The 21,841-nt window shown below is 37.8% G+C and overlaps 2 protein-coding genes and 1 non-coding gene across 3 annotated transcripts; 2 read left to right on the forward strand and 1 right to left on the reverse strand.

Annotated features, from left to right (window-relative positions):
- The first annotated feature begins 728 nt into the window (after positions 1-728).
- Positions 729-21,257, forward strand: LOC134668517 (mpv17-like protein). The gene is made up of 5 exons (XM_063525963.1): positions 729-1,027; positions 17,749-17,889; positions 19,167-19,252; positions 19,914-20,026; positions 21,025-21,257. Exons 2-5 carry the CDS (start codon positions 17,761-17,763, stop codon positions 21,252-21,254), a joined length of 558 nt encoding a protein of 185 aa, XP_063382033.1. The 5' UTR covers positions 729-1,027; positions 17,749-17,760; the 3' UTR covers positions 21,255-21,257.
- On the forward strand, positions 4,080-5,415 carry LOC134668516 (uncharacterized). The gene is made up of 2 exons (XM_063525962.1): positions 4,080-4,875; positions 4,958-5,415. Exons 1-2 carry the CDS (start codon positions 4,387-4,389, stop codon positions 5,087-5,089), a joined length of 621 nt encoding a protein of 206 aa, XP_063382032.1. The 5' UTR covers positions 4,080-4,386; the 3' UTR covers positions 5,090-5,415.
- Trnal-aag (transfer RNA leucine (anticodon AAG)) lies at positions 18,282-18,363 on the reverse strand. Its single transcript has one exon. It is a non-coding gene; the product is annotated as a tRNA-Leu (tRNA).
- Positions 21,258-21,841: the final 584 nt, after the last annotated feature.

Raw genomic sequence — 21,841 nt, forward strand, 5'->3', positions numbered from 1 at the left:
GTAACTTTTTTGTGTGGGTCAACAGATTATCAATTTATCAACATGCTTTCTTTATCTCTTATCAGGTGTTTCTATGCAGTTTACAATCGACTACACAATAGATTTGTCATGCAAGGAAGTAATTTTTATCTTATCTCTATTTAACCTATTGTATAATATCACATAGTACATACTACATAGTAATATGTATAATATAATATTGTGGACGGACGTAATGCATCTTTTGTAGTAACAATAAGTTTAATAGACCCATTTTTTTGTAACCGATGGTTTATTTGAATCATTAATTAAATTAAATTTTAATAATTTTCACGTAATTGCAATTACCTATGGGTCAAATAGGTATTTTAGAAAATGTACCTACTACCTACAGGTATAACAAAAACTTAGCAACGTGTAATAACAAATAGTTTAGGTACTTTAATTTGTTAAACGTTATTTAGATTAAAGATTCATTTCATTAAGGTGACTACATTTACCACGTCAGTATTTTTATATATAGGTACCTACATATGTATAAAAGCTATGTAACATGTTGATAAGTTGGGAATTGAGACAAGTTTCTATAAAATGAAGTTTACAAATAGGTGTCTGTCTGTTTGATTAATAAATATAAATACACGTCTGACCTTAAAACACTGCAGTGTCACAATTGAAAAGTAAAACAAACCATATAAAAATAGGTTACTCTAAATTACCTATTGTATTGAAGTCAATTGAATAACTAGCATACGGACAGTGCGCAGTGACACCCTCGGCTACCAGCATGTGCACGTCGAATAAAACCATTATTTTGTGTTAATATAAAACCAGAGAAACTATTACTGAACAATCTTGACAGTTATTCAATGTGTTATCACGGTTAAACGAGATATCTTTAGATAAAAATATCTCAAGCACATAACAATTGTTGCTTGCTAAAAGAGGCTGTGTTTCAAGTGTTACTTATTATTTGAATTATTACTAGTTATATTAGAAACATTGGATTGGATAGACCGGACGCGGCTAGCTGTATATTTAAATTCACGTAGTAATATTGTGGTCTATTAAAATAAATGGTTTAATTTTCATTCATGGCGATGGCGGGTATTTACGAGTGACGAGCATCCGTCGAAGCTGTCGGGTACCTATTTATTCAGGTCCGCTTGCCAATAGGTGACTGACGGCGCGATTCGGAAAGTGAATTGTGTCGCTTAACTTCAAACTCGGGTAAATCCATTGGACCCTCTCAACAAATAGCTACCCTATTACGTTTTCTTAATACCAAAATCGCATAATCTGACAGATGGATTTACCCGAGTTTGAAGTTAAGCGACTCAATTAGAGATTAACTAGATACGATTATAGTAAAGATATGTGACGTACCACGGATAAAGGTACATTATGGCGGTTGGCGCTTTAACGTCGCTCCAATATTATTGCGGCGCTATGCGACGTAAGCGCCAGCCGCCATAAGGTACCTTTTTCGTGGAACGTCACATGGAACCTGGAACTTTACTATTTCATATCTAGTGAATCTCTAATTAATTTCCCGAATCGCGACGCCTGCCGCCATAAGGTACCTTGTGTACCACATATCTTTACTATTTCATATCTAGTGCATCTCTTATTCATTTCCCGAATCGAGCCGTGACTTTAGAAGTCAAGACAGGTGCGAGTATGTGTATAATTATAAAAAAATAGGTAGACATAGGTTTTCTGTGACAAAGGGCCTTCGCTAACGCAGTTGCTGTTACAGTTGTTGTACAGGTAAAAACATGTGTTTCTAAAAAAATATGGGTAGGTACTTACTTACTTACTGCTATGGCGCAACGACCCGAAGTGGATCTTGGCCTCCGACACCAAAGACCGCCATGCTACTCTGTCCAAAGCCGTTTCTGTCCAGTCGACGGCGCCGAGTTCGCTAAGGTCTTTCTGTTAAGGTTTTTCTTTTTTTTTGTGTTTTTTTTTGGAGACTCCTCAAGAACCAGGAGATTGAAGATCTGGTGTCCGAGCCGAACATCATTGGAGAATCGAAGGCCGCAAGACTCCGATGGGTAGGTAAATCATATTACTTAATTTAGGTACTTACCTACTTAACAATTATTTCTGAGTTAGAGTCATGAAGTCAGATTATCCAATCGTAGAGCTCAAGTTACAGTTACCCACGTGTATCTACTGAAAATAAGAAAAAAATACGCTACTATTACATTTTCTTAACTGCTAATGACGTTCTGGACCCGGGTATGTCCTTAAACTACGTCCAAGACCACCGGTGGACGGGCAGCAGCGTCCCTCAAATTCGGTGTACTCGACTGCGATCGCCAACCCGCCTGCCAAGCGTGGCGATTATGGCATTCACCCCCCAAAGGGGGAGGCCTATGTTCAGCAGTGGACGTCTTATGGCTGAGATGATGGTGATGAACGACCTTCTTAATATTCTTTGGTAATTTGTAAGTTACACCAACCTATGTGCAAACTGAATTATTCAGCATAAACTATGTAAAGTGAGCGCGGAAATTGCTGTGTAACAGCAGTGTATCCCTACTTATTAAAATGTAGTAATGGCGCATTGCATACTAACTAGAGAAATATCAGGTCTAAGGCCATTAGTAGGTAAGTAAGAAATAGAATATGGAAAACCGCTGAAATGCATTTGTTTGTTGGAGTGTAGTGTAGCAAAGCAGGGCTTTTCGGAAAAAACATTTCTTGTTTGAACATTATTCTGCACTGTTATCTTGGTATTTTGAGAAAATCTTGTCGCTTTTTGTAAAATAATGAAACCCATATGTCACGCATCGCAGAATCGTGCGCAATTATATTTTATTACATTGTTTTACGAAAATAAGATTACTACACAAAATATTGATATTCACGCCAACAAATATGATAGAACTCTCTGAGTAGTGATTATATCAAGGCCTATTGACTTCCTTGGAATGACGTGACCCTTCATAATTGTACATGTGTGCTATAGGAGAGCTATCTTTTATGATAAGACGGTTGTAAAAGTGTCCAGCTGTCAGTATAAAGAATAGTTCGAAATCTCTCCGGTGGCGCTAGTAGGTAGCACCGGGAACTAACATGAATTTAGACCTTATTGACTGAGTGAAGTGCGCTGTCAGTTTTTTGAAATTTTATTAAAAATTTTCATAAAGTGATTTATTTAATTTAGGATTTCCTTGTGCAGTAAAACTAGCCGCCCCTGTCTCAGTACGCATCATATAGACTGCCACCTCTGTTATCTAGCCACCTCTGTTATCTAGCCACCTCGGGCCTGGGCTTACCAGGCCTTAAGCCCCACATTCACACTCCTACCTTGTAGGCCGCCTCGTAGTCCGCCTCGTTGGGTAGGATTGTGTATGGGGGTTGCGGACTACGAGCCGTCCTACAAACGGCTAAACGGTAGGACGACTCGTAGTCCGCAACCCCCATACACAATCCTACCCAACGACGTGGACTACGAGGCGGCCTACAAGGTAGGAGTGTGAATGTGGGGCTTTAGGGCAAATCCACCGCTATAGGATATATTTTCTATAGTAAAAATGGGAAAAGTTTGCATCGTAAACAGTTGCCAAAGTGGGCGTAAGAGGAAAAAACAGAAAAATGTTACGAAATCCGTATCTATTTTCCAACCAACGGTAAGTATGTAATTTTCACTACACCTTATAAAACAAAGTCCCCCGCCGCGACTGTCTGTTCGTGGGTTTGAATGTATCTTTGCGATAAACAAACTACTGGACGGTTTCAGTTCGATTTTCATGTATCAATAGAGTGATTCTTGAGGAAGGTTTACGTATATAATTTGTTGACTATAGTTCGTTTTTTTTAGCATTAGAAAGAACTTGCAAGAAGGTAAGCGATTTTGACATGTCTTTTAATTGAAAAACGCTTTTTAAAATTCAAAAACTATTACTGATGAAAGCAGAAGAATATAAATGATCGTATTAGATTCATAATTGTTACATATTTGCCGTAACTTATTTTTAAAATGTGTTTTTCAATTAAAGTGACATTCCATTTCCAACTGCAGCTGCAATACTGTTCATTTTCTATGGCAATTGACAATGACAGCGACGGGTTTCCATAGTAAAATGAACAGTATTGCAGCTGCAGTTGGAAATGGAATGTCACTCTTAAAAGACACATCAAGATTGTTTACCTAATTTCTAATGCTAAAAAAAACGAACTATAGTGCGAAGCCGGTCGCTAGTTATTTAATAAAATATTATATTGTGATTTTTATATTTTTCTTATAAAATTCACAATTTCACTTCAACAATTCTTCATTTTTCTATTAATTCTCAGACTCCGGCACGGTTAGAAAGTTGGAAAAAGTCGTTAGGAATTGCATTAAAAGCAAATGATTATATTTGCCATCTTCATTTTAAAGAAGAAAATATAAATATGTACGAAAAGTTAACTATTAAAGGAGAGCTCAAATATATTCCTACACAAAGAAAAACGCTTAAGGAAGAAGCTGTGCCCACGATTGAGCATCAGTTTATTCCCATTCCCGAACATGAACTCCAAGCCAATACTATTCACATAGAGGAATCTTTCGAACCATACCCCAATCAACCTAAGGACGAGCAGCAACAACAAATCAATGCCGAGCAACAGGAATTATCAGAAGATCAAAATGATTCTAATAATTTAATGGATTATGAAATGATACAACAGGACTTTGCGGAACCATTGTTTAGTCAATATCAGGATACTAATGTAACAATTAATCCAATAGAGAATTTTAAAAGTAAGTTTCGGGCATTTTCGTTGTTGCCGCCTTTTTGGCTACATGCAGAAAATCCTAATGGGCTGGAATTTATGCGAATGGATCCAAAAACTCAGAAGATTAAACATCATATACGTTTAAACGATGATCTAACTGTCACTGTAAGTGTTTATTAATGTAACAATAAAATTCGGTTGGCATGATTTGAATTTGTAACGAAACATAATTGCTATTTAATTGCAGGTAATTTTTCCCAATAATGAACAATTGCCACTAAAGGAGAAAATTAATTCATATGACAACACCTACGATTACTTAAAATCGGTTGAAAGATGGCCTTTGTGCGTTGGTACTCAGATTGACGACAATAAGTAAGTTTTGGTAGATTGTTAACCAAGGGATGAACGCAGTGAGAGTATAGTCCGAGGCTAAAATGATGCCATTCACCCGAGTTAAACACTCTACTTTTCATTTCGAATACGAGGAACCTAGCCCCAAAGCTTGTACTATGGGTGTAGGCGATAATACAACTGTTTGCAGTCGTCTTATGAATATATATACCATAATGTAACAGTTGTATTTAAAATAAAAGGATAACTCGTAAGCCTAATAACTTTGATTTTATTTAACATTTTTGTCATTAAAAATATTGTATGTAACGGTACATTAAATAGGTCTTAATTCTTGAACCTATCCTATTAAAACTCGACTTTTATGCGTATTTTAAGAACCCTTATTATGTAGGTACCTGTAGATTAAAGCACTATTTATACATAAACAATGGTACAGGAGAATAATAAAAGATAAAAACGAATTTATCTAATATATAATTACATCAATTTTCAGATTTTGTAAAGGTGTGATTATTGGTGATGATACTTACGAAAGAAATCAACAGTACCCAAGATGTAAATCTTGTCGAATATTACGAAATCGTTTGCAGAACCGTAATTCCACTTCAACTCTATTACAAAAAATGGCAGAAGCTAAACGGCGCGCTTCAAATCTTGTACATAAATGCAAGCGTCTGAAGAGGACGGTAAGTCTTATGCCGGCTACATACGTAACGATAAATCGTTGCGATAAAACTGTGCAGTCCGACTGTGCAGATAAATCGAACCGTGTGTATGACAAATCGTTACGATAATCGACAATCGGACTGCACAGTTTTATCGCAACGATTTATCGTTACGTATGTAGCCGGCATTAAAGCCGTAACAGACTACCGCACCGCGCCACGACCTTGATGGTGCGGTTAAAATATCTCTTTCACGCTCCAAATTATAGCTACATCCTTAGCCCCCTCCAGACTATGCGCGTGAATCGCGGGCGAAGCCGCGAACGCGAGTGTGGAGTCGATTTCGCAGGTCTGCGTTCTGGACTCCACACTCGCGTTCGCGGCTTCGCCCGCGATTCACGCGCATAGTCTGGAGGGGGCTCTTAACGCACGTACGGCGACCACCTTACGACTATCGGTACGTGCGCCGCACCGCACTAAAGTCGCGGTATGGTGCGGTAGTCTGTTACGGCTTTTTATCAAAAACATATTAAATAAATAAATATTAGGGAACATCTAAAGGCCCCTGTACACAATGGGCCAGCGCCGGCCAGGCCAAGGGACGCTGCCATGCGGTAGAATGAGGTAGCAATATCACTTGCTCCCTCTAACGCATAAATGCGTCCCCCAGACTGGCCCACGCTGGCCCATTGTGTACTGGCCTTTACACAGGTCAACCTAGCCCCAAACTAAGCAAAAGTTGTACTATGGGTACTAGGCGACGCTATAATATACTGTATTTGTATAATTGAAGACGTAAAATAATACAAAAAGAAACTTGAGCAAGAAGTTTTCATACATATTTTTCGAAATCATTTCGAAGTCCCTTAAGGCGTATCCAGATTAGTAAATTTTTCGCCAATCTGATTCAATTGCCCGATCGAATCAGGATCGAAGTGCGGATGCAAATACCAATTTGGCTCGCCGAATTCAACCGCCGATAATGACCGATATTACCGATAAAATGAAGTGCAGATGCAAGAATACCAATTTGTGAGGCCAGTCTGGATACCATTTCTGGATTTTTTCAATGTAGAGGGCTCTAATATCACCATAAATCTAAAATTAGAGATTGACGCCAATTTCATTTCTGATAAAATCAACCGATTTGATCAGTCCCGTCTGGATACCACTTTACTTAGCTGTTGTTTTTTATTCGCACACCCGCTTATAGACCAACAAGAAATTGTAGAAATTAAAAAGTGGCAACATCGTAGTGTCGTCCCTTTCAAATCAATCTAAGAAAACGGGACGACACTACGATGTTGCCACATTTTAATTACTACAATATCTTGTCGGCTTATAACTTTATACATTGTACCTACTTGAGTAACGAATTTCATATCGACCGTTCATATAATTGCAGAATATCCAATTAAGAGAGAAAATTTCCTTGGCTGTATTTGATGACAGCAACCCTATCTCAAGATCCGTTGGAGGTAATTAATAATTACTAATTATGTAATCCAATGAATATGAATCTGCTTGTATGGAATCTGCATCATGTATGCTGCCTTACTTTTGGAGAAAGTCCAGAAAGCCTTTTTAAAAATAAAAAATAAATTATAATTCATTAATTCAAGCTAATTATACTCATATTTTTACATTATTTACATTTTGATTACACAACATTAATAACATTACATTTAAATATAATCTACTAAAATTAACAATAAAATTTAAAAATTTACAAATCACATTAAAGAATAATGATATACAATATATACACAAAAACACAACAATACATACAAAACTAACCTACACCTGTCCTTACATGCCTGTTGCAACAGTGCACAATATAAGGACAGTCAAGCCGATCTGCGATCATCGCCAGGACAGTGTTGGCGCTGGCCCGCACGCGCCGCACCAGCGCAGCTGCGCGCACGCGCATGGTGGCGTGGAAACAGGCCGTGTGGGCCCCGCGAACATGCCCGAAGCGCTACAGTAGCGGGGCAGCCCCAACACCGCCCTGAATGCGTTATTGTACTGGACGCGGAGCGCGTTGTACGCTCTTTGCGTGTAGTCCGCCCACAGGCCACACGTGTACAGCGACGTGCAGTACGCTTTGAAAAGCGTTATCTTCACGTCACTACTACAACGAGCAAACCTGCGAGCCAACATGTTCGCCCTTACGCACAACGCCCTCCGCTCCCGCTCCATATCCACATCATCCTTGAGGTCCGCAGTAACAATATGCCCTAGGTACTTGAAACTCTGTACTCTGTCTAAGAGAGCTCCGTTAAGCATGACAGGTGGCACATATTTTTTTAGGATACAGTTCCTACCTAGTCCATATACTTAATGTACCCATCAATATATTTCTGCCTGGTGTTTTTGGGTTTAATTCTTTTGAAATGAGGCGTAACTTTGGGCTGTGGACGTTTTTTATCGCTTACCTTCTTTCTAATGCTAAAAAAACGAACATAGCCATATAAATATTAGTACTATTATAAATGCAAAAGTGTGTCTGTTACCTCTTCACGCTTAAACCGCTGAACCAATTTAGATAAAATTATGGAGATAGTTTGAGACCCGAGGTCCTATATTTTTTATTGAATAATAATTTTGACTTGTTTTCAGAGATTTTTCTCCGTCATGAGATATTCGTGTGGAGGAAACGATCACCCTGATCCCAAAATGTTTGCACAAGTTTACCGATTGGCGTCTTGTTTTTCCCTAATACGCCCTCCGAAAGGTTGTAACGTTTCCGGCAAAGATTTGCTGAAGAACTTACTAGGAGCAAAGGATATGGTAACTGGTTCAAACGAGGCTAAGCAAGCATGGCTGGAAAGCCTCGACCATATACTAGATAATGGTGAACCATTGATTGATGGTTATGAAGACCATGACTACAACGAGGCTGTCACCAGTGACGCGGTGCAGTCTTACATTGCTGGGTACATCGTCCGCAAATTGCGAAAAATCGTAAAATGCAATAATTGTTTGAAACTCATACAAATGAGTCCCAATGAGGGAAAAATGTTAATGAGAAACGACGTAATCGATAAAATGGATTTATACGGCGGGTTAATTTATGCTAGTGACGATCTATTCAATCTGACCAAAATGATAGAGAAATGTGTGTTAAGAGCAATAAGCAAAGCTTTAACCAATATGGAGACGATCAGTGAAATTACGCAAGAATTACAAAAAGAAACATTGATAAAAGTTGGATGTGCCGACCATTCCAAACAAGTATCAATAAAAATTATCGATATGTACGTAGTTATGCGAGCCCACTTTCTGGCAAAATATGAAAATAAACGTTACGACGCAGCCAAAACCAAAACTAAAATGAACAGGAAAAATGCCAAGTTATTGTCTTAATTACTAGTAGTTCGCCCCGAACTAAGAACTCGTATTCGCTGAAAACTACCGCGCAGCGCGCACACTCAGGTTTTGATTTCCAACTCAATCTCACTAGTGATACCTACTAATACTTTATATACGAGATTACCGCCACGTGGGATGTTGACTCGACGATCATTGTTGCGATAGTCGTCTCGGTTTTTTTTCCGTCATGAGATATTCGTGTGGAGGAAACGATCACCCTGATCCCAAAATGTTTGCACAAGTTTACCGATTGGCGTCTCGTTTTTCCCTAATACGCCCGGTTGTAATGTTTCCGGCAAGGATTTGCTGAAGAACTTACTAGGAGCGAAGGATCTGGTAACCATTGATTCATGGTTATGAAGACCATGATTACAACGAGGCTGTAAACCAGTGACGCGGTTCAGTCTTACATTGCTGGGTACATCGTCCGCAAATTGCGAAAAATCGTAAAATGCAATAATTGTTTAAAACTCATACAAATGAGTCCTAATGAGGGAAAACTGTTAGTGAGAAACGACGTAATCGATAAAATGGATTTATACGGCGGGTTAATTTATGCTAGTGACGATCTATTCAATCTGACCAAAACGATAGAGAAATGTATGTTAAGAGTAATAAGCAAAGCTTTAACCAATATGGAGACGATCAGTGAAATTACGCAAGAATGACTAAAAGGAGCATTGATAAAAGTTGGATGTGTCGACCATTTCAAACATATATTAAAAAATGTTATCGATATGTACGTAGTTATGCGAGCCCACTTTCTGGCAAAATATAAAAATAAACGTTACGCCGCAGCCAAAACCAAAACTAAAATGAATAGGATAAATGCCAAGTTATTGTCTTAATTACTAATAGTTCGCCCCGAACTAAGAACTCGCATTCGCTGAAAACTACCGCGCAGCGCGCACACTCAGGTTTTGATTTCCAACTCAATCTCACTAGTGATACTTAGGTAAGTAATACTTTATATACGAGATTACCGCCATGTGGGATGTTGACTCGACGATCATTGTTGCGATAGTCGTCTCAGCGTACGGTCTCATAGCGAAGAGTCTCGACCAACACCTAGAGACTGGATCAAGGGTCAGATGCAGGCAAATTGTGACAAAACATTCGCTGATGTTAACAAGAAATAACTCAAAATGTAGTCAATATGATGGGTGCTGAGAAAGGGGCGGCTACAGGGCCTGGGGCCTAGGGCGGCAAAGACTGCAAATCCGCCACTACATTATACATATATAAAAATGTGTTCGGGTGTTTTTTTTTGTTTTGTGTTTTTATATTTTACTTTTATATTAATATTAAAAACGAAAAACAAAAAAGAGCCTTTTATTTCTCGCCGGTAAAACAAACACAATATTATAAACTTAAATTTACATTAGGTTTAGTATTACAATAATATTTAATATTCCTCAAATCAATGTTCTATTATGCTTGGTTATGTAATAAGTAGTAAGTAATTATATTTTTTTCTTGTAATTTATTCTGCAACAACCCCTCCTGTGAGGGTGAAGGCCTCCTCCAGTGATGCTGGTCATCACAATTTCTGTTCTCTATCTTTTTCAACTTACATATGTATATCAATATTAATTTATATATTGGTATTAAATACCTACAAATACAAATAATAAAAAGCTAATAAATACTCTTATCGGGATTCGAACCCGCGACCTCCTGCTTCATAAGCGGGGTCACTACCGACAAGGCTAAAAGACCGTCAAAAATTGGTTCGCGATGCACAGTGGCGCCGCGGCGCGGCCTATTTAATGTTTTTGAGGGACACTTTTTAATACATGAAGATTGTTTTCCTCATCTCTACCTTCCATAATGTGTGCTCCGTTTCTAGAGCTGGGGGCCAATTTTTGAATTTCGATCGCTCGATTTCGTCACTCGAAAATCGGTGGAAAACGGGGAAATGCTAATTTTTGAAATACGAGCGATCGAAATTTGAAATCTAGTGGTATTGACCACTCGCTTTCTATTCTTTTAGTAGAATTTAAACGCCTAGTAGTGGAGATATCATTTAACGAAATACACAAAATCGAGTGGTCGAATTTCAAAAATCGGCCCCCTGTATTGCCAGTAATTACCATAAAAATATTTTACTGCAGCAACATTGCTAGAACTGGCTTTGTCTATACGATTTCTAGGAACAAATCCAATTATTTTAGAGTCTGTGCGGAAAGAGAAGAGTCGTGGCAGAAACGGGAACTAACATTTTAAATTTTATATGGCAATTAAACCTTTGACACCTGTCTTGTAAAAAGTAAACAAATTTCTGTCAATGTATATTTTTATTAACAAAAACCGCAAGCTTTATGCATAAAATATTTTCAAAACACGATAAAACCGTACATAAAACCACAAGGAAAATTATATTTAACATTGTTCGGTTTTGTCAGCGGGAAGAAAACGGCTAAAAGCCGACTATCATGGACATATATATTACTTCGTAAGGACGCGGCTAACGAGCACTAAAAAGGGGGCCGCTACATGGGTGTGATATTTGCATTTATCACACCCCGGCGCTCAGTCGTGTGGCGAATTGCGCAGTAGAAAGTTGTCACGCAGCATAACACAAAAATGCCTTATTGCGTTGTAAAAGGGTGCAAAAACCATTATAGGAAGTATAAGAAAAAAAATGGGATCTCATATCATCGGTAAGTAATTTCCAATTAGGTTTATTTATTGCTTAAAACCAATTTTAAACGATAATTTTATTTCATTCTCACGAGCAACTAATGTTCGCTCGTACGTCATAGCGCTAATGCATTAACCTTGTAAGGACGTCATTTCTCTTTGGAAGTTATTATGAAGTAGAAATGCATACTGCGTGATTTGTATAGGTAAATTTACTTAAATATGATTAGTTGATTACCTACCGGATATAATTACCGAAATTAAAGTACCTATTGTCTGTCTTACAGAGTTTGTTCCCGTTTCTTTTACATAATTATTAAAAACATTCGAAATAACAAGATCAAGTATTTGTTATTGTTTTATTCGTTGACTTAGGTACCTAGTATATTAATTCTTGTCAGGTTAAAGTTTTTAATTAACTGTAGGTAAAACTCAAAAAAAATTAACAGGTGAGCGCTAGAAATAAAGCGCGCATTTTCAAACACCGATTAATTCACATCGCTGTATTTAATACTTTCCATTACCTACTTATATTTTTGCATCATATTTGTGGACAGGTGGCACGCTCTCGTTTCGGAGGCCAAGATTCTCTTTGGATCACTGAGCCAAAATAGTTAGTTTGTATTGCTGTTTCCTTCTTTTTTACTCTACCTGTTTTGCAAGCAAGAAACTAACAGAAATAGTTGTTCGCCGCATTTTACTCGCGAAAGCTCGGGAGGTACTTATCGAACTGTACTGCTGTAGCTAGTAGCTCGGCCAACTTGTCGACCTTGACAGAGCCGGCTTACACAGGGCGGCACACCGCACTGCGCGAATGTTTAAAATATTGCATTGCCACCTGAGACGATAATGACATCACGAAATAACGTAGAAGAACGGAAACTTATAAGGATAAGTTCGCCCATTTTAATACAATAAATATGTTAACTAAAGCATTTATTACGAGAATCATAAGTAATACATAGGCAAAGGGTTAGGTTAAGACATATGTAGGTAGGGTAGAAAAGGGGTTTCAGTCGATGTGTGGAAGGGCGGCACCGTCGTCGAACCCAAGCCACCAGGCGGGGGACTTAAACCGGTGGCGTGTGCCTCGGATGCACATGGTGGTGGCACGTATAACGGCGTTACTGATCCTGCATCTCAGCCAGCCCAGTACAGTACTTAGAGATCGGTTCCAACGTTGAGATATGGTTTCTGCCATATGTTTTATAACGGAGGACATTTGGGGTGCATAGACGCTGTCAACAGATGTTACAAGTGGTGTGAAAGTTGCATGTCGCATTTCACAGGCCGTGGAATATTTTCTCTGTTTTTCGTCTTCAGCTGATTTTAGTACAGATGTCACGGGTCTTGAGAGGTAAGAAGGAGCGTCAGTGTCGACGACACGGATATCAAACAACGCCAACAAATACAACAAATAATTTTGATTAACCATAAACTTAATCGACGCTCTTCTGATATAAACCGCGAATAAACTTAACAAGCCTTGTACGCCCGTACAAAGTTATCGCGAGAGTCGAGCTCACGTAGTTGTACGCAGTGTGTAACAGATGGCGCTTTTTTGCTGACATGAAGATCGCAACGGGCAATTCATATGCATGCGCTCATCCATAGTTTATATCTATGCCGACTATCGACTTACAAAAAGTCGCGGAACGTGTTTCCGCTGTTCGCGGGTATTGATGTTGTATTTAATATTAAATAATTACCTATTTAATAAGCCCCCTAAGTAACTTGTCTCCGGTACATAATCGGTAAGTATATTCATTCAAAATATATAAATTTTCATAAATATGCAGATCATTCATGATCTTTAAAATAACTGACAAATAGTCTTGATACTTGCCATTTTATGCATATTTATATGTAATTTCTTTTTCAGGATTGTGTAAAAGTACCTACGGTATCTCGAATAAAAGACCGCTAAGTAGGTGATATGCAAGAATTCGTAATCTACGTGCCGGATTCAAGCACATCCAGTTCAGATGAAGATAGTTCTATGAGTGTCCCTGGTTGTTTTGAAGCTAGCTCAAACATAAGTGACATTTAATATTTTAATTCAGACTTCGATTACAAAGAATAAAACTTTTTGTATTAAAATATTTCTCTATTTGTAGGTTCTGTTAGTTACGAAATTATATTTCATATTTAGCAGTGACTTTTCGGCGAAGTAAAATATCGTGAGATGAGAGAAGCGGACATATCCCAATAAGGCCTACCTACATATGCACTATTTTTATTCATATTCATATTTATTATTAATAATTTACACATACATTACAAGTCAAGTTTACAATGGGTGAAATATATCCCAGATAAAATTACAGTTGTATTGGGCAGATTCTTAAATAGTTTTAGCAGTTTTGTCAATCGCAGTCACTTTTTAGTATCTGAGATATAAAAACAAAGTGTGTTTTAAAAAGAAAACTAGTGCCTGCGCTAAATCAGAGGATTGAGTTAACGAACCGACACCACCACCAGGCTCCGTTTAGTAAGCCGTGGTAAAAAACCGGAACAAAAGGGATTCAAGTATCATGACCTTTAGTGTCGTACTATAATCACGTGACCAGTGTTGTCAGCATAGCAAAAACCATAAAATAGCACTGGCGCGCCCTCAAATCCCACGACTCTTCTCTTTCCGCACAGACTCTATCAAATATATTTTGATTTGTATTTTATGAAGTAGTCAAAGTCATATGTAAATTATTATTTATTTTTTGAAATATGTAAATTATTATCTATTTCAGTTTGTCTTTGTCTATGTTCATAAAATCTATGAAGGGTAGACGTGCCTCTACCCTCCTTGATAAAATTTTAAAAAAAATCTTTGTCAATAGGCCTCTTTGATAGGCCTTGATTTGAGTCTGGCCGGTAAGAACATAGACAAGACAAAAGTCTGTAATGTCAATGCTGTCATTTAAGTCATTTAACGCCAAAAATATAAATTTTCATATAAAACGATTTATTCACTTGAAATATATTTATTTACCTATTAATTTAAAAATAAAAACTATTCATATGTACGAGCAACATATCTAAATGCGTCTTCGCACAGACTTAGTTAAATTTAAACCGTTGTCGCTCTTCCTTCCTTGCTGTATTATGTATCCGGCAATGGCGACTTCATCAACAATTCTTATCCGAATTATGAAAAGCCCTAATGTGTGTGTGGAAACCGTTGTACTAAACCAGAAACAGCGATAATTTCAAGGTAAGAAATATATCAATCTTTAAATAAAAATGAGCGTACTAATTACCAAATTCAAATATAATAATTTAATCTTACTATCCCCGTAAGTCCCGCGGACGCTATATCGCGTCCGAAATTATAATCTAAATTCATCATAGATGTAAAACCTCTCATTGTTTACGAGTAAGCTGGTAAATTTAGACCTTAGGAATTAGCGACGTTAGTAATTAGGAAGTTAGATTATATTGTTTAATTTGTGACTATTTTGTTTTAGAAAGTGAACCATGGCTTGAGCGCGAAATAATAATATAATCCTGGCCCGTCATATGATTTCTTGGAAAAAGCTCAAAGGGCACGTATCTGCTGCATATACAGACTAGTTTTCCGGTGACCAAGAACGCTGCGTGGAGCTGTGGAGCAGAAATGTCCGATAACCGGATAGATGTAATAACAACTTGTAACCATTTGCCATATCAATGTATGTATTCATATGTATTGCTCCTAACATATATACACTAATCCTAATAGGAATGAAAATATTTATATCTTAATAATACGAAACTTTTTGTAACCTTTTATATTTGACGAATTTTTAAATATAGTACCTAATCATTATCTTATAACGTATTTCTTTATTTATTTGTGATATGCTAATTTAAGAGCCCAACAACGTGCACACTAGCACCACTGCTAAAATAAATAATCGTGATTATTTAAGTTAAATTTAAATTTTACAGGTATTTAAAAAAGTGGCCGCTACTGATTGTATTGTGTATTTAAGTACCTTTTGAATACATCAAACTAGTTTTTATGTTGCTGGATTCGTCAGTCTATGAGCTCAAAACAAAAACGGCCGCTTTAGTTTTGAACGGGTAGGTTGACGAATCCAGTAACATAAAAATTAGTTTAATGTATTCAGCAGTGGCGCTAGTGTGCACGTTGATGGGCTCTTAAAAACCTGACCCCAACAAAAAATAAAATAATACAAAAAGAAATTCCCTCTCCGGGATTCGAACCCAGGACCATTAGCTTCCTGAACTGGATTACTGCCAATACCCGCTAGGGGCGCTAGGCTAAACGGGTTGTCAATTCTAATTACAATGGTATCCTACCGAGCGCTATAGTTCGTTTTTTTTAGCATTAGAAAGAACTTGCAAGAAGGTAAGCGATCTTAACATGTCTTTTAATTGAGAAACGCTTTTTAAAAATCAAAAACGATTACTTATGAAAGCAGAAGAATATAAATGATCGTATTAGATTCATAATTGTTACATACTTGCCGTAACTTATTTTTAAAATGTGTTTTTCAATTAAAAGACACATCAAGATTGTTTACCTTATTTCTAATGCTAAAAAAAACGAACTATAGTAGTATAAACGAACTTTTGAAGGGGACATTTTTTTGTATGGAGTTATCGTTCTTCTCCTAGTGAGTATTATATTCTTTGGATTATATGCTCTTTGCTCTCTGACGGATAGGTATATCAAAGAGTAGGTATAGTAAGGGCCACCCCACATCTGGCGTCTTTCGAGCGTCGGCGTCTACAATTCTATGGCCGCTGCTCGACGCAACTGCGCAGCGTCGTCATTTTCCATAGCGCTGAGTGGCGCTGACCAGACGCCGACGCTCGAGGGACGCTAGATGTGGGGTGGCTCTAAGTATAGGTATATAACCATAGAGACAAAAGATTTATCAATAAAACTAAACTACATACAAACAACTTTCTTTTTTACTTGACTTCGAAGTTGTCAAACAAGACAAGTTAATGTCAATTACAAGATGTCTGTGAAAACAGGAACCGGCTTGATAGAACCCCTAAAACGCTTTCATTTCAGAGCTTTATATACATAAAATTGGAAAATAGTTAGTTACGTATGAAATTTCACGGGCTATGAGGAGCTGGCTAACTAGGATGCTTGCAGTTGTAAAGCGAAGAAAAAGGGTCTGTTTTACAATGATTGTAGTAGTCAGATATTTACATGCATATAACTAGTGTTGTGAATAACGCTCGTTTCGAGGCCTAAAGACTCAAACCCTTAAGACTCTCGAGGCTTAACGCCTCAAAGGCGCGGCAAAAACGATTTCTTACATCCGTACGCTAAAATAAATACCTAAATACAATAGTCAAATATAGTCGAGTCTTCAAGACTTACGAGACTTGAGGGCTCGAGTCTTTAAGCCTAGAAATAATCGTTATTCACAACACTGATATAGTTAGCTGCACAATCAAGTGTAAAAATATGGGTGCACAGCACTGCACATATCAACTTCATAATCAAAAATATGTCGCATAGCTCCTATGTAAGCGATTGAAGAACTATGGGACATATTTTTGATTTATATGCACCTATAACTATATATATTTACCGATTCTTGGCTAATTGTCTTCACCTAACAACCTGTTATAGATTCCACATACATAAAAGTGCTTCGTAACTTATAGTGTATGACTCAGGGTTTGAACTCACGACCGCTGGTTTGAAAGTGGCCTGTCTAGGAATTCTACTCGGCTATTTACCAACGTAACATACGATTAGAATATGTACAGTCAGCAGCAGAAGTTACTAAGCGGGCGAGGTGTTCAAAATTACCTTGACGCGCTCTTATTCTCTTAAGAATAAAGTCGCGTCAAGATTATTTTGAGCGCCTCGCCCGCTTAGAAACTATTGCTGCTGACTGTATATCTAAAAAAATATTATTGGACATTGACATGCACCTGAATTCACTCAAAAAGTAGACATGGATTTTTGCAGCTTGGCCTGTAGGGTCGATTTGTGTAATATTGTCCTATATGGTGTGTATATTTTCAGGAAGCTAGCATCATGTCAAGAGTAATAGGGCTGGGCAAGATGGCGCTACGCAAGTACCCCCTGATGACCAACACGGCTGTGTACGCCACCTTCTACACGGCGGCGGAACTGTCACAACAGACCTTCAACAAATATAATTCGGTAATGATCTCATATAGCATGAACAGGTGGCAGCACCAAAGTCCGTGGTAGAGTTTATAAGCAAATCAATGTGACCGTATCTCTAAAAATTGTTTTTTTACTCTACCTGGTATAGATACATAATATGTGTTAGTATTGGCCATGGGTACACATATCTAAACTAATTTTAATAATTTCTCGTACTTTTGTCGTTGCCGTTGGTTGGATTTATTCGTATATTTATATGTAATAACATTTATGGTTACTAAAAGCTTTTAGGGTTGGTTATCATAAGATAAAAGAGTGTGATAATCTATTTATGTAGAGCGGCTAAAACAATCTTTCATATGTTTAGTAACCCATTTCAAATTTACACAAAAATGGAATTATAATAAAAAATAACAAAAAGATCGTGGCAGCGGTGGGATTCGAACCCACGCCTCCGAAGAGACTGGTGCCTTAAACCAGCGCCTTAGACCGCTCGGCCACGCTACCGTTGACGTGGCTGACGAATGTTGACAAAACTTGCTGTCGCCTGTTACGTCATCATATTCATGATATGCGTAACGTGTGAGGGGAGATAATTATAGCTAATTATCTGTGTATGACCGATATATTAGCGACAAGATATGATCATGATCAGTTTTAATAATACTTTGTCAGTATATATGTATATACAGTGTGGAAAAATAAATTTAGCCCTGGAGGGAAACTACCTTAAATCCTTAAGTTGGCTCATTTTACTTAAAGGAGACATTCCTTTATTTTTAAAAAGAATCAAAACTGATTTAGTTTCTGCCTGCGACTTCGTCTGGGATGATGATGATGATGGATGATGAATTGACGAGGAAAGGACATAGCATAAAAACTATCCTACGTCCTTCCTGGGGCCTAAAACTATATGTATCTTTTATACCAAATTTTATGTAAATCGGTACAGCGGATTAAACGTGAACATTCACAGACACACTTTCGCATTTATAATATTAGTATGGATGGGGGGTCCCTTTGTTTCCCATTAAGTTTTAAGTCATAATGTATTGTTTGTCATATTATCGTTAGTCATTAAACTGAAACCGTTAACAGATAGGTTAGGTTAGGTTTGTTTTATGGCAATCCAGAAAAGTTACGCGTTTCTGAGAAAAACCAATTATTACTAACGAAAATTCGGACAAACAATACAATTATGACTTAAAACTATTTGGGAAACAATAGAGACCCGTATGGATGGATATGGATTATACCCACTCGTACTTCTACTTTCGTTTCTAAAACCTTTATACTTTTCATATTTTCAGCCTGAAAAGCCGGAGATAGACTTTGCAGCGGCGGCGCGCATCGTGGCAGTCGGCAGCTGCGTCTACGCTCCTACCTTGTATTATTGGCAAGTATTTTCCAATTCATAATGAGTTGACTACCGTACCGCCATGTTTTTATTACAGATATTCGTCTTAATTCCAGAAATAATGTGTAATTTTTTACTTAAGTGTTACTTAATTCCACTTTAATTTTAATTTATGGAAACGATTGTTGTTACTTGTTTAAGGTCAACTGGAGGCATAGCCAAGATAACAATCATTTGCATAAAACGAAACAAAACGCTAATTGTCTCTCTATCAATCTTCCATATAGTGCGATAGAGATCGATAGAGTTTCGTTTCTCTGCGAACAGTTGTCAGCTTGGCTAGGCCCCTAGTTTCTGAAGGGAACCGAAGCATTTATATAGGATAGGCACCTAGTCCTACTTTTTAGGGTTCCATACCCAAAGGGTAAAAACGGGACCCTATTACTAAGACTCCGCTGTCCGTCTGTCCGTCTGTATGTCACCAGGCTGTATCTCATGAACCGTGATAGAATTTTTTACAGATGATGTATTTGCCCCTATAACAACAAATACTAAAAACAAAATAAAATAAATATTAAAGTGGGGCTCCCATAAAATAAACGTGATTTTTTTGACGTTTTTTACGTATATGGTACGGAACCCTTCGTGCGCGAGTCCGACTTGGCCGGGTTTTTAACTATTTCTTCTATATGTTTGATAGGTATAAGTTCCTAGATGCGAAGTTCGTAGGTAATGCGATGAAGACGGTGGCCACGAAGGTGGTGATCGATCAGTTCACGATGACCCCGGTCCTGCTAGCCAGCTTTTATGTCAGTAAGTGTTATGACTGTTATGAGTTAGGGCACAGAATAAATAATAGTACTAGGTACAGAAGACTCACTGTCTAACAAAACGCGTCTGTCACGATCAGCACAAATATGGCCGCTAGGTGGCGACAGCGCCACGCGCGGCTAACCCCAAATTTGGGGTCGAACGGATGTACTTTTAGCTACCTGTAGCAACGCGACGAAATCGCGGAGTGAGCCACGCCTGGTTAGGGCTGATTTAGACGATGCGAGAACTCGCATGCGAGTTTCATACCATTGCGGATTTTGATCGGTCGGTTGAATTGGACGTAACCAACAGTCCGCAATGTAATTAATGGGTCCTCTACACGATGGGCCAGCGCCGGCCACTCCAACTTTATTGCGTTAGAGGGAGCAAGTGATATTGCTATCTCATTCTACCGCATGGCTGCGTCCCTTGGAGTGGCCGGCGCTGGCCCATTGTGAAGAGGAGCCATAAAATCGCATGCAAGTTCGCGCGCCGTCTAAATCAGTCCTTACACTCACTATGAAATAACGGGGGATCTATGGAAATGAAGAATGTATGTAAGTGACCCGCTTTTATAACTCTTGGGTATATTGCCATAGAAAGATTCCGCACATCAATTAATTGTTTGAAGAAGGTACTTATTAATCCTTTACCAGGCTAAGGGATATATATATTTCCCACATACGTACTGCACTTCAAACATGAGTTCTATTTTCGATTAGTACGACTGACATTCGATTGTAATTTTTGAAATGTCAGCCTGGTAAAGGGTTAAAAAGAGAGTAGGTATTTACATGTAACCGAGAATTAAAATGGTTCTTTTGTTTTATCAATAGATGTTCTAAGATTGTTGTGAAACTTATGAAAAGTAACCACGACGAAAAAGCCGAACATGATGTACCATATTCGATAAAAAAATACCTACGTGCAACCTCAAACATCAGCAGTTAACCTTTTCTATACAAAAATGTAATTAATTGCATCATTTCTTATTCCAGTACTCGGCTTCTTAGAAGGCAAAGCCAACATCTTCGAAGAGCTGAAAGAGAAGTACTGGAAGACTTTCATCGCCAACCAGTGCTTCTGGATCCCTGGACAGACCATCAACTTCTACTTCATGCCTCCTCAGCTGAGGGTCGTCTACATCTCATCTGTCTCTTTCATTTGGATCAACGTGCTTTGCTTCATCAAGAGACAGAAGATGACTACCAGTGAAAAGGATCTATGAGAATGAATTTAGCGGGAAAATTTGAAGGGATAAAAGTCTTTAGGAATAATTATGAGTAGTTTAATACGGAAAATGTTTGCACTTGCACCATTCCACTAACCCGGGGTTAACCGGTTAAACCTGGAGTTACCATGGTTACCAGTGCAATTTGACACTGGGTTGACGGTTAAACCGCTTAACCCCGGGTTAGTGGGATGGTGTAAGTGAACCTTATTGCGTCTAATGAATTATTATTAGTAAAGTATATCTACATATTAATTAGGCACTTAGGGATTTTCGAGAACATTCGATTGTCAGGCATTTATATTTTTGATAATGTTATATGCATTATAGGTACCTAGTTAAAAAGTATGTTTCTATTAATTAGTTTAAATAGCAGGTTCTATTTTGATACTGAAACAATTGTACGTAATCCTATACTGTGCGTAATGAATAAATACTCGTTAACAAATGCACATGTTAATTTGTATTTAAATTGTATATTTTTAGATAATAATAAAATTAGACTTAAATTAAAAAAGGTATTTTATTGTTTTGCCATTCGCATATTTTTATAGCATGACAATTTCTTCTTTTTCGATTTAACA

This window comes from Cydia fagiglandana, chromosome 11, assembly GCF_963556715.1.
Source record: "Cydia fagiglandana chromosome 11, ilCydFagi1.1, whole genome shotgun sequence".
NCBI classification, from domain to species: Eukaryota; Metazoa; Arthropoda; class Insecta; order Lepidoptera; family Tortricidae; genus Cydia; species Cydia fagiglandana.